Source organism: Dendrobates tinctorius, unplaced genomic scaffold (assembly GCF_039654945.1).
Source record: "Dendrobates tinctorius isolate UK_male_01 unplaced genomic scaffold, ASM3965494v1 ptg000013l, whole genome shotgun sequence".
NCBI lineage: Eukaryota > Metazoa > Chordata > Amphibia > Anura > Dendrobatidae > Dendrobates > Dendrobates tinctorius.
In genome coordinates, this window is record NW_027361681.1 from 4,228,444 (window position 1) to 4,251,229 (window position 22,786).

A 22,786-nucleotide genomic window follows, 5' to 3' on the forward strand; every position below is an offset into this window, starting at 1 on the left:
TACCCTTGAAGGAGAGGGCCACCCTCTGTTTTTTTTTTTTTGCCAGAGGCTAAGCAGTGGAACCCTGCAGGCATATCATCTAGCAGGGTCACCATGCCCAAAGCAGCTAAAACGTACACGTTTTCTGTATGCTGCATGTACCTCCTGTCGGTCCGCCTTCCCACAGGAAAAATCTGTGAAATCTGCGAGTCTAAAATGCCCAGGAGCCCTCCCCTGCGACCGCCCAGATTGGGCTCTGCCTCTGTCGCAGTCTATGGCATTACGAGAGCAATTGAGTCCCTTCAAGCCCCAGTTAGGGGCAGGGATAGTGGCTTGCCGGTCTTAGAGGGGTCCTCCACCTCACAGGAGCCTCTGGCCTGCAGGGGCCGCTCTCTCACTAGGCAGACGCGGGGGGAATCGAACCCACACAGCGTCTCCCGGTCCGTCCGGTGCCTCGGCATCCGTGAGCTCTGCCTCTCGTTCGCCCTCGCTAGTAGTCGATGACGAGAATTGGGATTACGACTCGGACAAGCCCCTTGACTTAATTACTCTGAGTTGCCAGGAAACAATGAACAGCCTTATCGAGGCCTTCAACCAGACCCTGGGGATTGACAAATAAATCCACCCTGGCCTCAGGGCACAAGGTGTCATTTTAAGTGGGTAGAAAAAAGTTGACTCAGCTCACCCTTATATTGATGTCCACACCGCACATGAATGGTTTTGTCCGAGCAAGGAAGCGTCTCTGCTTGACGTTGAATACTTGTAGTAAAAAGAAGGTATCCAGCTCAGGAAATAAAATCCAAAATCTTTATTGAAACAAATGTAAAAATAAGCTGCTTGATAACCAGTATATACTGAAGGAAGGCATGTCCTGAATGACTGGATGCGTTTCAAACACGTGTAGTGCTCTTAGTCCTTAGGACTGAGTACTAAGAGCACTACACGTGTTCGAAACGCGTCCAGTCGTTAAGGACAATCCTTCCTTCAGTATATACTGGTTATCAAGCAGTTTATTTTTTAAGTTGTTTCAATAAAGATTTTGGATTTTATTTCCTGAGCTGGATACCTTCTTTTTTCTACAAGTCATTTAAGTGGGGCAAGCAGCCTCGTAGAGTAATTGCCACTCATCCAGAGTGACGACATAGAGAAAACGCTTGACGTTTGAGGTGGGTGGAATCCCTAGCGGTAGATCCACCCGAGTCGCGCATGGCCGCTAAAGCCCTGTTGTCCATACCTAACGGTTCCGCTATTAAGGATCCCACTGACTGTCTCATAGTGGGCCTGGCTCGCTCAGTATTTGAGGCGTCGGGTTCAGCACTTTCTCCCTCATTCGCGGCAACTTGGGAGTTAAGGCCATGGGCTCTGGGTCTGAATCATTATACAGAGCCTTACAGGGTATGGCCCTGCCTGCGAAGATAGAAGATATTGTTAAATTAGGAGGACTTGGCGTGCAGGTTTAACCGCCAAGAAGTCCCTATCTTTTTGCCCTTGTCGGAGGGGGGCCATCGGCCATTCTAGACTGAGCATGGCTATATTCGCCTGTTTGGTGAAAGGTTTAGCTTATTTCTGACTCCACGGGGGGCAGAAACAGTTTTCTCCCTCAGATAGAGGGTTAAGCAGCTTTTTTCGTCACCTGATTCAGACACGGTTTTCGTCCTTTCACAACCCCAGGGGAGCTTCAGCAACCTACTCCAGTTGCAGGTTGCCCCAATTAGGACTCATCAAATCTCATATGGAGCCAAGCCATTGGGGAGAATGCGATATCAACAACCCCAGATCAAGGGCATCTAGATCCCGAGGATCTTCGGCCAAATAGCGTGAGGCAAGTGCCGGGCGACACCAGCAGAGTAGACGGTCGCCTACTCTGGCCTCACCATGTTTAGCTCTCCTTCGTGCACAACACATGGGTAATGGAGCTGGTATCCTCGGGGTACAAGTTACACTGTGTCAAACAGCCCCCATCGAGTTGCTCCGGAAACACGGTGCTGTCATCCCTGGGCCGAAAAGCGAAAGAGGTCAGGGTTTCTATTCCGACCTGTTCACGGTCCCCAAAGGAATAGGGCTATCAAGCCCATTCTGGTCCTTAAACTTCAGGACAGATTTGTCAGGATCAGGATGGTCCCGGATGGAGTTTTTTCACTTGGTCATAGCGGCTATAGAACATGGAGGAGGTTTTCTAGCGACATCCATGACGCGTACCTGTACGTCCTCATTGTCTCTCCACATCAGAAAGTTCTACACTTTGCTATCAGCGGCCTATATTTTTAGTTCGCAGCTCTCCCCCTTCGGGCTAGCTACCGCCCCCGGAGTGTCCACAGGGGTCAGGGCGATCGTCATGGCCATTCCGCACTCCCGGGGCATAGTCGTCTTGCCTTGTTTAGACGACCTTTTTGGTCAAGGGCCCCTCATATCGAGCATGCGAGGAGAGCATCAACATCACCCTAGATACTCTTGTGGCTTAAGGTGGTTGGTCGACCTGGAGAGATCATCCCCGGTCCCAGTTCGAAGGAGTTCCCTTTTAAGGATGATCTTCAGCACCTCCCGAGGGTTGGTGATCCTTCCTCAAGACGAGGCCCTAGCTCTTCGGCAAGGAGTCCAGATACTTCACTAGCAGGTCCCTCATACCTTTCGTCTTTGCATGAGGGTCATAAAGAAGAGGGTGGCAGCAATGGGAGCAATCCCAGTTGTCCAACTTCATTCTCACCCCCTGCAACACGCCCTCTTGTCATCATGGGACAAGACCCCGTTCTCACTCGACCACCAGTGCCGATTGCCCAGGTAGGTCAGACAGGCACTTGGATGGAGGACAGTCAGTTCCTCCTGTCTTCAGGGGAAACCCTTCTCCCCGGACCAGGTGTTGGTGGTCACAGCCGACGCCGGTTTCCTCGGCTACGGAGCAGTCTTTTTCACCATCGCGAGGGACGGTGGTCGCCGCAGGCGACATGCATTAGAAATTTAAGCAGCCCGACTGGCTCCGCAACTTTTTTCAGCATCCTCTAGCAGGCCGCCCTGTCCGGAATCAGGCGGACAACGCCACGGTAGTGGCTAACATAAATCACCAGGGAAGCATCCGCAGCAGAGCAGCCAGGTACGAAGTGAGGCACATCCCTCACTGGGCCGAGAGAAATCACTCGGTGATCGGCTGTCCACAGAGAGCTGAGCGGCAGGCTTCCTCAGCCGGCAGGGTCTTGTGTCCAGGGAATGGTCACTATTCCCCGATGTCTTTTTCAGTAAGTATCCAGATGTTGGGGATCGCTGGACGTGCAACGGACGTTTTCCGGGGCAGGCGCCAGGGTGGTCGCCTCGGTTCCAGGACCCGCAGGCAAGCGCCAGGAATGCGTTGGTTCTGCCATGGAACCAGTGTTCACCTCCCATACCTATTTTCCCCGCTGCCACTATTCCCAAGGATCATCAAGAGGATCAAGGCAGAAAGAGGTTCCAATGACTCCTCTGGCCCCAGATGGCCTCGGCGGGCATAGTACGCAAACCTGGGGCAGCTACTTGCTGACATTCCCTGGCGACTGCCAGGGCGCCCAGACCTACCTTCTCAGGTCCCGAGCTACCACTCGATACCAGGGGCCCTAGGTTTGACGACTTAGCCGTTGAATCTTGGTTTCTGGCCCAGACTGGGTTCGGACGCGATGTGGTCACTACAATGGTTAGTGCCCAGAAGCCCGCCTCAGTACATATTTTCCACAACACCTGGAGGATTGTCTCTTCATGGTGTTAGGACCATGGTCGTTCTCCATTGGGATTCTTTATTCCCAACATTTTGGCGTTTTTCTTTTTTCCCAGTCCGGCATGGACTCGGTGTTCGCTCCAAGTTCCCTTAGGAGACTAGTGTCTGCCTTATCTGTCCTGTTTCAGCGCAGAATCGCTACCAATCTGCAGGTATGGACCTTCAACCAGGGGGTGTCACACTTGGTACCCCTCTATAGGACCCCTTGGGACAACTGGGACCATAACCTGGTCCTAGGCGTTTGCAGGAAACTACATCCAAGCCACTACAATTGGTATCTTTGACATACCTCCCCTGGAAGGTGGTGTTCCTCGTGGTGATAACATCAATCAGGCGGGTCCCGGGGCTGGCAGCTCAATCTTGCCGAACTCCGTTCCTGATATCTCGCAAGGAGAAGGTGGTTCTGGGGTCATCTCCCCCTTTTTCTTCAGAAGGTTTTTTCCTCATTTCGTCTTAATGAGGATATTGCCTTGCCCTCCTTTGGTGGAAAAGGCTCTGCATGCGTTAGACCTGGTGAGAAATCCCAGGAAGTACGTGTCACGGACGGCATCCTTTCGTCAGACAGACACGCGGTTCGTGCTCCCTGAAGGTCGCAGGAAGGGACTTGCTGCCTCAGGAGCGACCATTGCTGGGTGGATTCGCCTGATAATTCAGGAATCCTACCGCACCGTAGGCGCAGCTATGCCAACAGAGATCAGAGAGCACTCAACTCGAGCAGTGGGCGCCTCGAGGGTTTTTGCGGCACCAGGCATCGGCGAAGCAGGTAGGCAAGGTGGCAGCCTGGTTCAGCTGGCACACATTCTCCAAACTTTACAAATGTCCTTACTCTGGCTTCAGCACATGCAGCCTGGGGAAAAGGATTCTCCAAGCAGTGGCGCACCCTTACACAATAGGTGCATGTAGCTTGGACCGGTGAATTATCTCCCACCCAGGGACTGCTTTAGGACGTCCCACAGTACGAAGGAGAAACAGGGATTTTTGTGATAAACTCACCGTAAAATCCTTTTCTCCGAGACGCTCATTGGGGGACACAGCACCCACCCTGTTAGCCAATTGGCTCCTTATTAATAGGTATTTATAATACCAGGTGGGTTTTCTAGACATGTTGTTACCTACATTGAGGCTGATTTTGTCTTGTAGCTCTCCTACTGCTTTTGCACCGAACTGATTCCGCCTGCAATCGAGGCGAGGCTGTATACTGCGGAGGAGGAGCTAACCTTTTATTCATCCACTTAGTGTCAGCCTCCTGGCGGCCCACAGTACCTGTGTCCCCCAATGAGCGTCTCGGAGAAAAGGATTTTACGGTGAGTTTATCACAAAAATCCCTGTTTTTCCCTCACAAAAGATCCCTAAATATAGAATTGATTGTACGAAACCACCGCTTAGGTAACCATATGGGGGCGTTGTGAAGCATGTACAACACCTGGGGAATCAGTACCATTTTAATCAGATTTGTCCTTCCTACCACTGATAGATGTAATCTACACCACGCTCCCACTTTGCTTCTGAACTTAAGGCCCCGTCACACATAGCGATCTCGCTAGCGAGATCGCTGCTGAGTCACAAGTTTTGTGACACAATAGCGATCTCACCAGCGAGATCGCTGTGTGTGACAGCGATCAGCGACTGGCCCCCCTGCCGGTATCGCTGATCGCTCTGGGAAACCTCTGGACTTTTCTTTGGTCGCTGGTCTCCCGCTGGCCAGCACGCATCGCTGCGTGTGACAGGCGGGAGACCAGCGATCTGCTGGTAACTAATGTACACATCGGGTATCCAAGGGACGTGCGTCCCTTAGATATCCGATGTGTACGTTAGTTACCAGCGTGCTGATGCAGGGAGCTGGTAACTAACGTACACATCGGGTATCCAAGGGATGCACGTCCCTTGGATACCCGATGTGTACGTTAGTTACCAGCTCCCTGCATCAGCGAGCTGGTAACTAACGAACACAGTGACGCCGCGCGCTTGGCGTCGCTGTGCTGATCGCTGGTGACAGCTCACCAGCGATCCTGAAACGTTATCATCGGGATCGCTGGTGAGTCACTATGTCTAACGGGGCCCTTACCCAATAGCGGGATTAGATTTAAGTCTGTATAACTCGAGAGAGGGAGCGATATCTGAATGCCCAGGTACTTGAACTGCCGCACAACCGCCAGCATACTACCATCCCCCTCTATCCTAAGATCTTCACCACTACTGTCCACAGCTAGAATATTGGATTTCTTCCAAAAGCTATTTTTTCCCTCTATAGGTCCATATTTAAACCCCCTGACTGAGGTTACCTTTCTAAAGCCCCCGTTACACACTGCGATATCGCTAGCAATATCGCTGTAAAGTCACCGATTTTGTGACATTCCAGCGATATTGCTAGCGATATCGCTGCATGTGATACTTACCTCCGACCGGCTCCCCCGCTGGTTATCGCTGATCGCGCGAGAAGCTGCTGGACCATTTCTCGTCGGTCACTTCCTGCGGCGCTTCCTGCTGTGACGACGAGCGACGCATGGAGCCGGGCGGGAGGACGCAGGATCGCCGCGTCTGACAGGTAAGTAGCGATCCCCGTCCCTAGCGATGTCGCTGGTGAGATCTGCCTGTGTGGCAGCTCACTAGCGACCACCTAGCGATTCACCAGTGATCCTGACTGCGTCATATTGCTGGTCGGGATCGCTGGTGAGTCGCTAGGTGTAACGGTACCCTAATCGTCTGTGCCAGGGGCTCCACCGCCAACACACAAAGCAGCGGAGACAATGGACACTCCTGTCTGGTTCCCCTATGAAGAGCAAATTGTCTGGATGTCTGCCCATTAACCCTGACCCTAGCAGTTGGGGATGTGTACAGCCGTATCCATGCTATGAAGGTTGGTCCAAATCCCAGGCACTCCAACACCTTCCAAAGATAACTCCATTCGATACTGTTGAATGCTTTACGCGCATCCAACGATACTACTACTCTACGATCACCGTTATCCGACGGCAGCTGCAGGTTAAGGTATAGTCTACGTATGTTTATCGCTGTAGACCAATTCGACGTAAATCCCGATTGATCCAGGTGGACAAGGTCTTGCACCACGTTCGTTAATCACTTTGCCTGAATTTTTACATCTGCTGTCTGCAACGAAATGGGTCTGTAGGACTCTGCCAACTTCGGGTCTCTACCTTCCTTAGGGATGGCCACTACCACAGCCTCCCTCATGGACAACGGCAGTGCAACATACTCCAAAGCCTCTTTGAAGACCGCCTTTAGTCTAGTTGCTACCATCTCAACCAGCTGTTTATAGATCTTGCCTGGAAGTCTGTCCGCCCCCCGGAGCCCTATTATTTGTCATAGACATTATAACTGTTTCAACCTCCTCTTGTGTTACAGGCTCTTCCAATCTCCTCCTGTCACTCTCTACAATCCTAAGGAGTCCCACCGCCCCAAGAAACCCCTCCATCTCTGCAGATGAGGCTCCTGACTTAGAAGTATATAGCTGCTCATAAAACCGACAAAAAACTTCCAGATATCCTCTGTATCTACCACCTCCATCCCCTCATCCGTCTTCAGCTTGAATACAAATGAGGATTCCCTCTGTGCTGTTGCCACTACTGATAGCAAATGCCACTCTTTCTCCCCCATCGTAGAATTGTGCCTTCTGGAAAGCTCTTTAACTCTCTACTCTCTTTATATATAGTTCGTTGACTCCCTCCTGAGCTTCCTTGAGAGTTCTAACTCTCCACTGATGGGTTCACTATCAGTTCCCTTTCCACCCCATCTAAAGCTTCCATCACTGCCCTGTCTTCCAATCTAGTTTTAGACTTGCATCTAGAAATTTCTCGAAACAGAAGACCCCTCAAATATGCCTTCATGGCATCCTACACCACTTGCCTGTCAGCACTACCTTCATTAATCTGCTAATATTCGTCTAACTCCCCCTTTATTGCTTCCATATTAATATGTTCCAGCCATAGTGGATGGAGCCTCCACCCACTCCCCTGTCTAGACCTTCCCCCCGTCTTTTTAATAAGCAACACCAGAGGCTCATGGTCCGAGATCACTCTCTTAAGATATTCCACTCCATAATTCGATTGTGTCAACAATTCATTACCCAGCGCCAGATCAATTCGTGAGCGAGATCCATGAATAGCAGGAGTAACACACAACATCCTCATTTCTCACCTTCCACAGATCTATCATTCCAAGCTCTTTCACATAGTTCCCAAATGATGTAAATTTTCGGTCGCCTTTTCCTATTCCCTCTTTATGTCTGTCCGATCCCTCATTCATCACATTATTAAAATCGCCAATCTAATATATAAAGCTCAAAGTGTGTGTGTGTGTGTGTGTATGTATGTATGTATGTATGTGTGTGTGTGTGTGTGTGTGTGTGTGTGTGTGTGTGTGTGTGTGTGTGTGTGTGTGTGTGTGTGTGTGTGAGAATGTCCGGGATAGGCATCCGCACCGTCGCAGCTACAGCCACAAAATTTGGCACAGTCACACATCTGGACCCCGAGAGCATCCTAAGCTATGTTGTGAGGCGAAATTTTAACCCCGAGCGTTCCAATTCACCAATTTTGCCCCTAGCTACATACTGGGGAAAAAGTGTGTGCGCGCGTCAAGCCCCGCCCCTCATTATGATGTCATAATGCCCCTATCTACATACTGGGGGAACAGTGTGTGCGTATCAAGCCCCGCCCCTCATCATGATGATGTAACAATGGTTGCCATGGCGACACTGATGTCATCAAGCCCCGCCGCTCATTTTGATGTCATAATGGTTGACTGGGATGGAGGATGTGTGACGGGTATATGGGCACGGGACTATGGGATGGAGAATATGTATGACGGGTATATGGGCACGGGACTATGGGATGGAGAATATGTATGACGGGTATATGGGCACGGGACTATGGGATGGAGGATGTGTGATGGGTATATGGGCACTGGACTATGGGATGACGGATATGTATGACGGGTATATGGGCACGGGACTATGGGATGACGGATATGTATGATGGGTATATAGGCACGGGACTATGGGATGGAGGATATGTATGATGGGTATATGGGCACGGGACTATGGGATGGAGGATATGTATGATAGGTATATCGGCATGGGACTATGAGATGAAGGATGTGTGATGGGTATATGGGCACTCGACTATGGGATTGCGAATATGTATGATGGGTATATGGGCATGGGCCTATGGGATGGAGAATATGTATGATGGGTATATGGGCACTGGACTATGGGATGCAGGATGTGTGATGAGTATATGTGCACGGGACTATGGGATGGAGGATAATTATAATTTGCTATAACTAACCACCGTTAGTTACTATGACCGGGCAGCGCCGGGCTCTTCAGCTATAATTAATAAGGGTAATCCCACACCCCTTTTGTACAACTCTGTCACCTCCTGGATCTTCCCCGAGCACAGAGGTGGTATGTACATGGCCACTATACATAGCAATTGTTCATAAACTTTACAAATGAAAAAAACGTATTGGCCTTCACTGTCGACATGGCTTCGAGTTTCCTCAAAGGGTGTGGACGCTCCCACCATCAACGAGACCCCCCTAGCGTATGTGGAGTGATGTGCCTTCCCGATCCAGCTTCTCTTCATTATCTCCACATTCTCCTTAATCAAATGTGTCTCTTGAAGGCCTATCACATCTGGCCCCCCCTTCCTAATATAGTCCATAATCACCGCTCATCGCGTTCCATCAGACAATCCCCTCACATTCCAATTAAAAATTTTAATCTGATCACCCACCATATTCTCCTATATGTATACATTCCCAATCCCATAGAGGACAGTTCTTCTCCCTAGAACCAACCCATAGCCTGAAGGGCCTCCCCCCTCCCTCCCCGCTGTTGATGAACATATCAAACCATTACCAAAGACTCCCAATGTGTTTCTCCCCTCTAAACCAGAGAGTGGGTAACTCTGTATCTAGCAAACTCACGTTATCTCGAAACTTTAAATTACTTTCACTCCCTCCATTTCTCCTCTGCTTATATCTGCTATCATTTACAGTCCCTCCATTAACCATGATAACTAGAGCGCAGGAACAAAAAAGTCTCTATATAACAGCACCATCCATCTTTCCTCTTTCACAAGTATACGACCCGCCAGGTCTCTCGGCGCCTCTTCTCACTTCTCCCTTCCTTTACCAGCTCTGATCCTTTTCTCGTTCAAGTCCAGCTACTTAGTTGCCTCCTCCGGAGTTGGAAAAAAAAGAACAGATCCCAGGGCCACAACCCTGAGCTTAGCAGGATACAAAGTAGAGTACGCTAGTTCCATATCTCTCAACCTTTTCTTCACCACACCATACCGCATTCTTTGCTTCTGAACCTCAGCCGAGTAGTCGGGGTATATGGACGCTGTTCTTGTCTTCCGTAGAATAATGTCTCTCGGTAATTAAGGATCCTGGCCAGGATGGTACGGGGAAGGGAACCCGGAGGGAGGGGCCTCACGGGGACTCTATGTGCTCTCTCCACTGCAAACAGCTTGGTCAGATTGTTGGCGCCAGTTTTATTGTGGAGCCAGTCCTCAACAAATGCTGTAGGATCAGTCCCTTCCGCCTTTTCAGGGATGCCCACCAACCGCACATTATTCCACCTGGAGCGGTTTTCTAAATCATCATTTTTATCAGCCAGAATGGCACACCGCTGCAGGCATTGAGTGTGAGACTTCTGCAGCTTAGAAAGTTGGTCCTCCAGTGTGCTCACTCTTTCTTCCACCACCCCCACTCTGGTATCAGCCTTGTTAATGGCTGCCTTAATATTGATCATTTCCTCCTTTATACCGTCCACTCTCTTTGTAAGGGTAGTTAGTGCAGTTTTGCAAAACTTAACCAGATCGTATATGTCTCTCATTTTGTGCTCCCCTACTACAGGCTCCTCAGAAGTCTCTTGCATCATGCTTTCCTGCTTCTGCCTTCTCCCCTTTCCCTCTGGCCCCTCCTGTGTTGCACAATCCTCCATATCTTCTCCATCCAGCTTCTCCCGGCCCCCTCCCCACCTCTTCCAGCCATCTCCTGTGCTGCTCCATCCACTATGCGAATCTTTCAAGTTTAACAGCAATTTCCAGCCTCTTTTTGTATGCTGCATTAGCTGCATCCAATTTCTCCACTGCCTCTACACTGTTGGCACCATCATGATCCTGGCTCCCTGCTCCTGCACACGCATCCTGCCTTCTCACCATAGCCACAGTCCTCAGTTACACCGTACATCAGGGCTGGTTCCTGCAATCTTCTGCCACCGGTATAGGGCAGTATCGGTACTCTGGAAGCACTTTTAACCGGATAAAATCAGGATTACAGCAGAGGAGTACTGAACGCAGTCTGCTCACATGAAGTGCTAGGCCACGCCCCCTACCAGGAAATTTTAGAACACTTCATGCTTTCCTCTGTCGACAAACTTTTTGAAGATGGAAATGTCATTCTCCAGCAGGACTTGGCACCTGTTCACACTGCCGAAAGTACCAATACCTGGTTTAAGTATCACTGTGCTTGATTGGCCAGCAAACTCACCTGACCTTAACCCCATAGAGAATCTATGGGGTATTGTCAAGAGGAAGATGAGAGACACCAGACCCAACAATGCAGACGAGCTGAAGGCTGCTATCAAAGCAACCTGGGCTTCAATAACACCTCAGCAGAGCCACAGGCTGATCGCCTCCATGCCACACCGCATTGATCCAGTAATTGATACCAAAGGAGCCCGATGAAGTATTGATTGCATTTACTGAACATACATTTCAGTAGGCCAACATTTCTGGATTTTAAAATCATTTTTCAAGCTGGTGTTATAAAGTATTCTAAATTACTAAGATAATGACCTCTGGGTTTTCATTGGCTGTAAGCCATAATCATCAACATTATCAGAAATAAACACGTGAAATAGATCACTCTGTTTGTAATGACTCTATATGAATTTCACTTTTTGTATTGAAGAACTGAAATAAATTAACTTTTTGATGATATTCTAATCTTGTGAGATGCACCTGTATGTTAATAATCCATTTGGTGCAACCTACTTCAGACCTTAATCTTGCAAAATGTAATTGTTTGTCGCTGAGTTTTTTGTTTTTTTTTTTTAAATGAGTATATTGTTTATAATCATTATTGTCAGGTTTAATGCAGCAGCATTTCAAATATCTGGAGTTTGCCTCATGAGCAACACCCCTTGAATCAATTTTTGCAGCTCATTAACTTGTAGCATTGTGACGCGAGGTGTTGTGACAGTTGTGGAAGTGCGATACGAGGAGATATTAGAAGTGGAATGGGCATGTGTAGCGCTACATTATCCAGTGTGATTGCAGAGCGTGTGGGAGGTTTACAAAGGGACCTGGCGCATGAGAAACGGTGTACATGCTGCTGTTTCACCTTCTATAGGTTATTGAGGAATGTAGCACCAATGACCTCTTCGATATCACCGTAATAGTCCGTAGTGGGTTACAACTAAGAAAGTTGGAAAACATTGACAATGGCAAAAGTATATTAATAATGTAGAAAAAACAAGTAAGGACCCTTTTAAGGAGGTTTTCCCTTTTTTTTTTTTTTTTATGTGTTAGGAGGAATTCGGGTCCTGCGTCGTTTACATGAGAGGGTACTATGTGGATCAGATCACACTGTTCTGACGGTCTCTAGGTGGGGTGACCGGATGAGCAATTACACACTGTTGGACTTAGTTATAAGACATATCTGAAAGAAAAAGGGAACTTATTAATTAAAAAACAAAAGATGGTAGAAACGGGTCTGAGCACAGACCGGTGTCTGAATCCTTGGGACACTAAACATAAATTTGATTAGCTTGGTTGCCGTCAATAGGTGTATCCTGCTGGAGAGGGGTTAATTTTTTTTTTTTTCTGCCTAATGTCAGCCTCCTAGTGGCAGCAGCATGCATGCACCCATGGCTTCCTGTGTCCCCCAATGAAGCAATAGAGAAATGATTTCCTCAAAAATGTTGCACTGTTTGTTTCCCTGCACATTCAACTTTATTGTGGTCTACGGCCTTAAATCAGTTGAGAAAAGCTCAGAAAAAGCCAGATAAAAGAGCTGCAAACTCCTAATCAGGATAAGCTCACTGACAGTTTCTCAGTCAGCTCATTTTGCAACCAGCAATAGATGCAACATAGAAGGCAAAGAATGCAAAAATTGTTAAAGCACTTGTAAAATAATCTCTGGAGCAGAGTTATCACTTTATATAAATTACCTCTTCCAGGCTCCAGGGAGGGCACTGCCTGGAATAAGTCATTTATATAAAGTGATAAAAGAAGATTTATCCACAACCAGGCATCTGATATAAGGCAAACAGGTAGGACTTTTTTTCAGTAATCTGTAGCCTGTTTGCCTATAGTAATATCATAGAATGGTAGAGTTGGAAGGGATCTCCGGGGCCATCTGGTCCAACCCCCTGCTCAAAGCAGGATTCGCTAAATCATCCCAGACAGATGTCTGTCCAGCCTCTCTTTGAAGACTTCCATTGAAGGAGAACTCACCATTTCTCGTGGCAGCCTGTTCCACTCGTTGATCACTCTAACTGTCGAAAAGTTTTTTCTAATATCTAATCTGTGTCTCCTCCTATTCAGTTTCGTCCCATTGCTTCTAGTCTTTCCTTGTGCAAATGAGAATAAAGATGATCCTTCTACAATGTGACAGCCCTTTAGATATTTGTAGACAGCTATTAAGTCTCCTCTCAGTCTTCTCTTTTGCAAGCTAAACATTCCCAAATCCTGCAACCGTTCCTCATAAGACAGGGTTTTATGAGGAAACCTAATTGCAAAAATATTCAGGATTGAGAGTCCTCAGTAGTTGATACCTTTTAATGGCTAACTTTCAGTTAGCCATTAAAAGGTATCAACTACTGAGGACTCTCAATCCTGAATATTTTTCTATCTACTGGCTAACACGGTACAAAGATATACATCTTTCCTGTATCCAATTGCAAAAATGATTTTTTAGCTCTAATTACCGTACATGTATTTACCAGTAAGTATAATTGCTGCCCGTCATATTCTAGTGACCCAGTCTCCTCACCTTTCTCATATTGTTTCTTCCAATATTTTTTTTTTTTTTTTTTTTATTTCAGACCCAAGTAAATTTGCAGCATCTGATGTTTCAAACACAGGACATCGCAGAAGTCGCTCTTCTTCCAGCCTCGCTGAAATCCCAGGTAATAAGAAGTCAGATTATTAGCGTCACTGTTGGCTGTAGGATTAATTACTTGGCTTGATTATTAATTTATTTTAATACTACTGCTTTGTCAGTAGGTCAGTTGCAAAACCTTATTATCCTGCATTCACTTTTCTCTTAAACAAGATTTGCACATTTTACTTTGCTGCTTTTTTAGGCTATGTGCCCACGTAGCGTTTTTCATGCAGAATATTCCTGAGCGGAAACGCACACCCTCTTCCCAGGAAAAACGCATGCATTTTATGAAGTGCTTTTGTAAGCGTTTTTGACGCTTTTGTTAAGCATTTTAGCATGCGTTTTCCTATGCGTTCTTGCAATACAATTGAATGTATGTGGAACATGTGCGTTTCCGCAAAATTAATAAACATGCTGCTTTTTTTTCTGCTAAGCGTTTCCGCAGCGGGAAAAAACGCACCATTAGCACAACATGTGCGGATTCCATTATGTTTCCATAGGATGCTTTTCTTAAGCGTTTCCGCAGCAGAAACGCGCGTCTAAAAGCGCTGCGGAAACGCTTAAAAAACGCAAGGTGGGCACACAGCCTTACTCTCAGGCATTGGTACCTATTGTTCAGACCCAAGTGCGGACACATGTTAAAGGGATTATCTTGTTCATCTCATTGGGGCACACAGAAACCATGGGATAGTTTGCTGCCCAGGAAACTTGAGGCTATGTGCCCACGTAGCGGTTTAATCCGGACACTAAAAACCGGACTCCTTCCCAGAAATCGCTCAGTTTTTTCAGTGCGATTTTACCGCGATTATGCTCGCGATTTTACCGCGATATTCAAGCACTTTCCAAGCGATTTGAAGCATCGCTTGGAAAGTGATTGACAGGTTGGTCACACTCGTCAAACATAGTGACAAGTGTGACCAGGGTTTTACTATTGAGGCCGCCTATGCGGCCTCGATAGTAAAAGAAAGAATGTAAAAAAATAATTTAAAAAAAAAAAATCGGGGTAGATTTACCTTCCGACGTCCCGCGCTGCATTCCCGGGCCTCAGCGTTCCCAGTAATGCCTTGCGAGACCTGTGATGACGTTGGTCTCGCGTTGCTATAGCGATCTCACGAGACCGCTAGAGTAACGCGAGACTACGTCATCACAGGACGTTGCCGCAAGGCATTACTGGGAGCGCTGAGGGCCGGGAATGCAGCGCGGGACGTCGGAAGGTAAATATAACCCGATTTTTTTTCTTTTTTTTACGGGGGTATGATACCCAGGGCCTGGAGGAAAGTCTCCTCTCCTCCACACCGTGGGTACCAACCGCACATGAGATGCTTAACATCGCGCATGGTGGGCATAGCCACATGCGGGAAGTAAGCGATTCTCATGCATTCCTATGGGTGCGGAAACGTGGCAATTCTTTGCGATTCTGCACAAAAGAATGAGCATGCTGCGATTTTTTCCGTCATGCGATTCCGCCGCGGAAAAAAGCGCAGCATTAGCACAGCATGTGCGGAATGCCATAGGAATGCATGGGGGTGCGTTCTGTACAAGATTTTTAAGTGTTTAAGTGCTGAAAATCGCGGCAAAAACGCTTAAAAAATCGCATCGTGAGCACACAGCCTGAATGGTGGGGGGAGCTGGCACCTGCCTTATTAGCCACGCTAAGGCTATGTGCGTTGCGGATTCACCTGCGGGTTTTTCCGCGCTGATCCGCAGGTAAAACCACAGGTAAAATGACCTGCGGTTTTCCTGCGGATTAGCCTTCGGTTTTGCCCTTCGGTTTCACACCTCTACTATGTTAAAGGTGTGAAACCGCTGCGGAATCCGCCCAAACAATTGACTTGCTGCGGTTTGTAAACCGCAGCAAAACCGCACGGAAAAAACCGCAGCGTGAGCACAGCAGTTTTGAAATTCCATAGGATAACATGGTACTGTACCATGTCTGCGGAACTGCTGCGTTTCCGCAGGGCCAAAACCGCTGCGGAAACGCAGCAGAATCCGCAACGTGTGCACATAGCCTAATGGGTGAAGAGACTGAGGCTAGCAGGCAAGGTATAGTCTGCTGGGAAGGAGCCAATTTTCAATTGGATGTATTAATAGTTTCAGCCTCCATGTGGCAGCAAACTATCCCAGGGCTTCTGTGCCCCTCAATGAAGACTACGAGAAACAGATTTTGCAGTGAGTACCAAAAATCTACTTTTCTCATAATCAAAAATGGTTTCCTGTCTGTAGGATAGGGGATAACTTATGATCTATGGGAGGTCCATTCATTGTCTACGGCACTGCCAGAGAAAATTTAGTATTTGCCTTTCTCCCATAGTCCCATAGACAATGGATGGAGCAGAGGTCAAGCATGCGCCCTCCACTTCTTTCAGGCATGGCTCTGCAGATTGCTTGGGTCCCAGCGGTCAGAACTACAACAATTAGTAAGTCCATGGGATCCATAGGACAGATAATAAATGACTAATAATTTCTCTTTCGCCTCATTGTGGGACCATGGGTGTTATGCTGCTGCCACTAAGAGGCTGACACTAAGTGAATACAAAAATATTAGCTCCTCCTCTGCCATACGCTGGCTCCAGCCGCACCAGTTCATGCTTAGTGTCTGTAGGAGGCACATGGGTCTTGTCTTCAGACCACAATTTTTATTTTTTATTATTTATTCTTCCTTTTCATGGATTTCGATCTCCCCAAACCAACAACAGGCAGGAATGTGGCGTGTTGCCCCCACGTACCCCCTCCTGCACCGTTGAAAGGTATGCCTGAGCTCGCTTTAGGTGCGACGGGTCCCTTCAGAGCACCAATTTCCCCACACCAACAACAGACGGGAACATGGAGTGTTACCTCAATGTACCCCCTTCTGCAGCCAGGCTTATTACAGCCGGACTAACAGCCCTGCTCCATCCTAGGGGAGATAACCACTAGGATGTCCAGAGGCACTTAAGGCGTCCCTGCGGCCCCTCATTGCATCACCACTGACAAACAGCAGTGATGAAAGGAGGCGGATGGTCCCTCCACCTTGCGGACAACGTGATGGTGGATGGAGGGCTCCCTACACCATCCACGCTGCAGCAGCTGACCTGTAGCTAGAGCAGTCTGAGCTCTGCTCTTCACTGTGGGTAAGTGCCTGGGTCAGGTTCGGCAGGAGGGCTCCTGTAGCGCTCGGTAAGTGGTCCTCCCCTGTTGATAACCTTCCTGATGGTGCACACTGCTCTCCGTTCCTTGGTTTTTCCTCTCCTCCGGGTGTGTTCCGGCCGGCACAGAAAGTTTAACCCCCAGCTTCGGGCCATGCTAGGCCGCAACCCGTAAGCCCCGCACACTTGCTTGCTTCACTCCGGTGGTTCCACCCATGCACTTGACACTTCTGGTTCAAGTAGAGTCCGCCCTCAGATATTCCCGGCAGCCATTTTTTCATATTGGCCGCCTTTTCTACATGTGTGGGGGACTCAGGACGTGACTGCTCGTGGTGCTTTCTCCCTGAGCTACTCTCGGCGGACATCCTTCTATTCCAGCCACCTTTTTTACTTGAGTGGAGTGTTCAGGAGCACAGGGCACCAGGAGGACCGTCCTCAAAGGGCCACAGGACCTGGGTAAGATTTCACCTGCAATACACCCTTTGGCCCTTCTCTGTAGTAATTCCCTGGGTTATTAACATGATCCTCCCTATTGAGACATATTTGCAGGGAGACATACTGAGGTACACCATGTCACTCTCCAAGACATCCAAAAAGGCTAACAAAACAGTGTTTTTTACCTCATGTACCACCTGCTAGACTGTGTTGCCACGGGGACAGAGTACGCCACTCTGCAAGACCTGTGATTCCAAATGCACTTAGGAGCCCTCTGCCGCTACCGAACCTAGTGTACCTAGTCTCCCTGAGTGGGCTTCGACACTGTCCCAATCCATGGCTTCATTGGCTAAAGCGATTCAGTTCCTCCACGAGTCAGGGCATTTGTCTGCCTGTCTTAGAAGGTTCCTCTACTACACAGGAACCATCGGCCAGGAGGGGCCGCTCTCAGTCACAAAATACACAGGCATCTAGAAAACTGACCTATAGGATGTCTCCCGGGCACACACGTGCCCCGGCATCCGTGAGCTCCGTTTCTCGCTCCCCCTCACCAGGGGTTCACAGCGACCAGAGCTCTGAGTACGAGACTGACGGGTCTCTCTACCTGGACTCACCGGAGTAACAGGTGACGGTGGATACTCTCATTGAGGCCCTCAACCAGACTTTGAAGGTGGACAAGGACTACCTCTGTCCCAGACCATGCTGTGTCCTTCAGGAGGACCAAACGTCCTCACAGGGTGTTTGCCAACCACCCCGAGTTTCAGGACATAGTCCAGCAGCATAGGGAGTGGCCGGACAAACGCTTCACAGGACAGAAGCCTCTTGAGGCGAGATACCCTTTTTTATTGATTCTGCAGAAGGATTGGGCTGAATCCCCTCCAGTTGATCCTCCTGTATCTCACCTGGCCTCCGAAACCCTCCTATAGTTTTTGAAGCCTCAGGCTCTGCAACTCTCCCCCTCTTTTGCCGCAGCATGGGTTGCTAAAGCGATGGTCTCCTGGGCGGATACCCTGACCAAAACCATTCAAGATAGTAACCTTCCCCCGGAAGCAGCAGATCTGGCCAATCAGATCTCCCTGGCCAGGGACTATTTGGTGCACTCTCCCCTGGATGCGGCTAACTGCTCTGCACTGGCAGCATCAAGCGCCCTCACCATCAGAAGGGCTCTGTGGCTCAGGGAATGGCAAGCAGACTCTGCATCCAAAAAGTCCTTAACCTCTCTGCCATACCAGAGCGGTCTTTTATTTGAAGAGAAGCTGGATCAGCTTATCTCTGATGCTACAGGAGTGAAAATTAAATTCCTCCCCTAGCAAAAGACTAGGCAACCCTTTTGCCGTCAGCAACTGACTCCCTTTCAGTTCTTTCGCAGCAATGCTGGTTGGTTCCCTACGACCGCCTCTTCCAGATTGGGGCGCTCTCCGTGTAGGGACAGGGGTCTCCAGGTTTCGTATAAGCCCAACCAGTCGTGGAATAGCCAACTCAAACCGTCCAGATCTAAGGGATCCAGGTCCCATAGATTCTCGTCTCAATGACTCGTGGCATTTTCTGGTCGATACTTGCAGAGTAGGCGGTTGCCTACTCTTGTTTCATCATGCCTGCCTCTCTGTCGCTCACGTCGAATGGGTCAGGGACCTGGTGTCCTCCGGATACAAAATAACTTTTTCTGTTGGCCCTCCAGAACGGTTCTTCCCCTCTCGTCCCCCTAAAACAGAGGCTCAGGCACGGTCCTGTTACCGAGCCATCAATTTGCTATGCCAAGTGCGGGGTCATTATTCCAGTCCCAGAAAACGAGAGGTTCCAGGGGTTCTACTCGAACCTATTTGTGGTACCGAAGAAGGACGGAACAGTTTGGCCCATCCTGGACCTGAATTTTCTAAACAAGTTTGTCAAGGTCTGGCACTTCAGATGGAATTTCTTCGTTCTGTCATCACCTCGATGGAGAATGGAGAGTTCCTAGCATAGCATCCATCGACATCCGGGATGCTTACCTCCACATCCTGAGCTTTCCCTCTCACCAGAAGTTCCTGCTCTTCTCTGTTTGTGAGGAGCATTTCCAGTTCACAGCCTTATCCTTCGGCCTCGCTACTGCTCCCAGAGTGTTCACGAAGATCATGGCGGCCGTCATGTCCCTTCTGCACTCTCGGGGCATGGTTGTTTTGCCATACTTAGATGACCTTCCAAGCCTGCGCGGCGTGCGTACATATTACTTTGGATACACTTTCTCGCCTGGGCTGGCTGATTAAAGTTAAAGAAGTCTTTCCCCGTTCCAGCTCAGCAGATATCCTTTTTAGAGATGATCCTGTGATCCTGGACACCTCCCGAGGATTGGTGATTCTCCCTTGAGACAAGATTTTAGCCCTTCAACAGGGAGCCCGGTCACTTTGTCGCCCATACCCTCATTCCATCCGATTCGGTATGGGGGTTTTGGGCAAAATGATGGCAGCGATGGAAGCTGCTCCCTTCGCCCAGCTACACCTCTGTCCTCTGCAACATGCGCTTCTGGCAGCCTGGGACAGGAACCCGTTATCCCTCGACCGGCTGTGCCGCTTACCTCCGCGGCACTCAGGTGATGGACGTTGCCATCATTCCTCTACCAGGGGAAATCTTTTCATCTAGTTCAATAGCTGGTGGTCCCTACCGACGCCAGTTTTCTCGGCTGGGTGGCTGTCTTCCGTCTCCACACTGCCCAGGGACGCTGGTCACCTCGGGAGTCGTGCCTTCCGATCAACGTCCTGGAGATTTGGGCCATCCGGTTGTCCCTGCGGCGGTTGCATCATCTTCTGGCAGGTCGTCCCATCCGAATACAATTGGACAATGCCACGGCCATGGCATATATCAACCATCAAGGGGGGCACCCGCAGCAGGGCGGCAATGCGTGAGGTAGTTCTCTTCTCCGCTGGGTCGAGAGGAGCCATTCAGTCATTTCAGCAGTTCACATTCTGGGCTTGGAAAACTGGGCCACAGATTTCTTCAGCCGTCAGGGTCTCGCATCGGCACTCACCCAGAAGTCTTCCAACAGATCTGTCATCGCTTGGGGACTCCGGATGTGAATCTGATGGATTCAAGATTAAACGCCAAAGTGCCCGAGTTCATAGCTTGTTCTCGGGATCCAGAATGGGGCGCATGCCCTGATCCTTCTGTGGCGTCAGTTTCGACTTCCGTATGTGTTTCCCCTGCTTCCATTACTTCTGAGTATCATCAGGAAAATCGAGACGGGGGGTTCCAGTGACCCTAGTCACTCTGGACTGGTCACGTCGGGCGTGGTAGCCGAGTTGGTGCAGGTCGTCATCAAAGTTCCCTGGCGACTACCGGATCGACCAAATTTGCTCTCCCAGGGCCTGATATGCCACCAGAACTCAAGGGCCCTGTGTTTAACAGCTTGGCTGTTGAAACCTGGGTCCTAACCCAATCTCTGTTCTCCCAACAGGTGGTTTCCACCGTGATTAGCGCCCGGATGCCTGCTTCGGTACACATCTATCACCGCACCTGGGAAGCCTTTTTCGCATCATGCATAGATCGCGAGCGTCCTCTTCGTGTCTTCTCAGTCCCTACCATTTTGGAGTTCCTCCAGACCAGCCTGGATTCAGGCCTGGCGCTTAGCTCCCTCAAGTGTCAGATCTCTGCCTTATCTGTTTTGTTCCAAAGCAGGATTGCTTCCAAACTGCAAGTGAGGACTTTCATTCAGGGGGTCTACCATGTGGTACCACCGTATTGAATGCCGTTGCATACCTGGGACCTTAACTTATGTATAATATAGCATGGCACTACTGCAGGGTGCGCAAGTAGGTTACCCAAACCAAAACTCAATAGTGAAAAGTAACTTGACACTCAACTTAAGGGTCCATAGAAGAAAATTTTATTACCAGTCTGCAAAACGTTTCGGCCTACATGGCCTTCATCAGTCCGACTGCTTAAAAGTATAGTGGAGAAATGGGGAACAAGCGTGAGTTCCTACTGTAATAGAAGACTTGTAGGTGAGCTATCCGGCTCCCTAGTATCATATATTAATTCAGAATAGTTGTAGAAAGAACCTGTTACGTTGAAAAGGAGGCTTGTTTCCAGTTTCTCTGTAGTTTTATTAGTTGGCGTGTGACAGTATAGCAGGTCCTTATGATGCATGGGAGGTCAGTGGTGTTGGGCGTCAGGCTGGACGCGGTTTCCGCCGCTTGAGACAACTTGCTGAGAAGGCTCTTCACACTCGGGATCTGGTGAGGGCTCTCAGAAGGTACGTCTCACGGACGGCGTCCTTCCGTAAATCGGATGCCTTATTAATTCTTCCTGAGGGACCCAGGGACTACTTTCGGGCGTCCCATGGTCCTGTGTCCCCCAATGAGGCGAAGGAGAAACAAGAATTTTTGTATACTCACCATAAAATCCTTTTCTTCAAGCCACTCATTGGGGGGGACAGAACCCACCCTGTTAGCCTAATGGCTTGTGCTTGGTCTTTGCTTTGACATGTTGTACCCTTTTTGATGTTTATGATCTCCTACTGCTTTGTCACTGAACTGGTTCGGCTGGAGCCAGTGTGTCTGTGTGTATTGCAGAGGAGGAGCTAATCTTTTTTTGTATTCGCTTAGTGTCAGCCTCCTAGTGGCAGCAGCATAACACCCATGCTCCTGTGTCCCCCAACGAGTAGCTCGGAGAAAAGGATTTTATAGTGTGTACACAAAAATCCCTGTTTTTTTTATTTTTAATCAAGTACATTTTATTGACTTTTAAACATTTACAGAAAGGAAAAAAACAACGGAGAATAAAAGAAAACAGAACCATTAAAGTCAATGCCCACTCCCCTAATATTTGTATTCGTAAAATCCAGAGTACAATGCACATAAATATGTAAAAGGCCAAAACAGCACAGGCTGCCTTTTGATACATCTGACAGGGCCAATAGGCATACATACCTGCTTCTCCACCCGTGACTTGGGTTTTGTGCCTGCAAGGGTTAATCTATCTCCTCTCACTCCGTCCAGCATTCATCCTCTATCGTATGCTGCAATGGGAACATAAATCACACCCCGGCACAGACCACGCACCCCGCTTCATACACACTGCTGTCACTCACTGAACACACGGGCGATGAGTCCTGGAAGTGCTACTACTACTGTCTGCCAATCACCAGGATCACACACTCTAAGTCTATGGATTCTTTTAGAGCATACAAGGTTCAGACTTAGTGAATTTTTAAGCTTTATTAGAAAAGGTACAGGGCTTACAATAAAGGATGTAAAAATGTGAAAATAAAAATGACATACAAATAGGCAAAACTGTTGTAAAAAACTGCCGGCCATACATCGCCTACAAATACAAATTTCTACTACACATTTATTCCAAGTATACTGAGATTTAACATACTAAATAGCTTGTTTAACCCCCA

The 22,786-nt window shown here is 48.7% G+C and overlaps 1 protein-coding gene across 3 annotated transcripts in view; it reads left to right on the forward strand.

Annotated features, from left to right (window-relative positions):
* PNPLA7 (patatin like domain 7, lysophospholipase) overlaps nucleotides 1–22,786 on the forward strand; it is a 339,713-nt gene that overhangs the window by 170,281 nt on the left and 146,646 nt on the right. For all 3 annotated transcript variants that reach the window (XM_073558322.1, XM_073558321.1, XM_073558323.1), the window contains one exon: nucleotides 13,794–13,877. In XM_073558322.1, coding sequence (XP_073414423.1) covers nucleotides 13,794–13,877 — 84 coding nt within the window. The remainder of the gene's footprint in view (nucleotides 1–13,793; nucleotides 13,878–22,786) is intronic.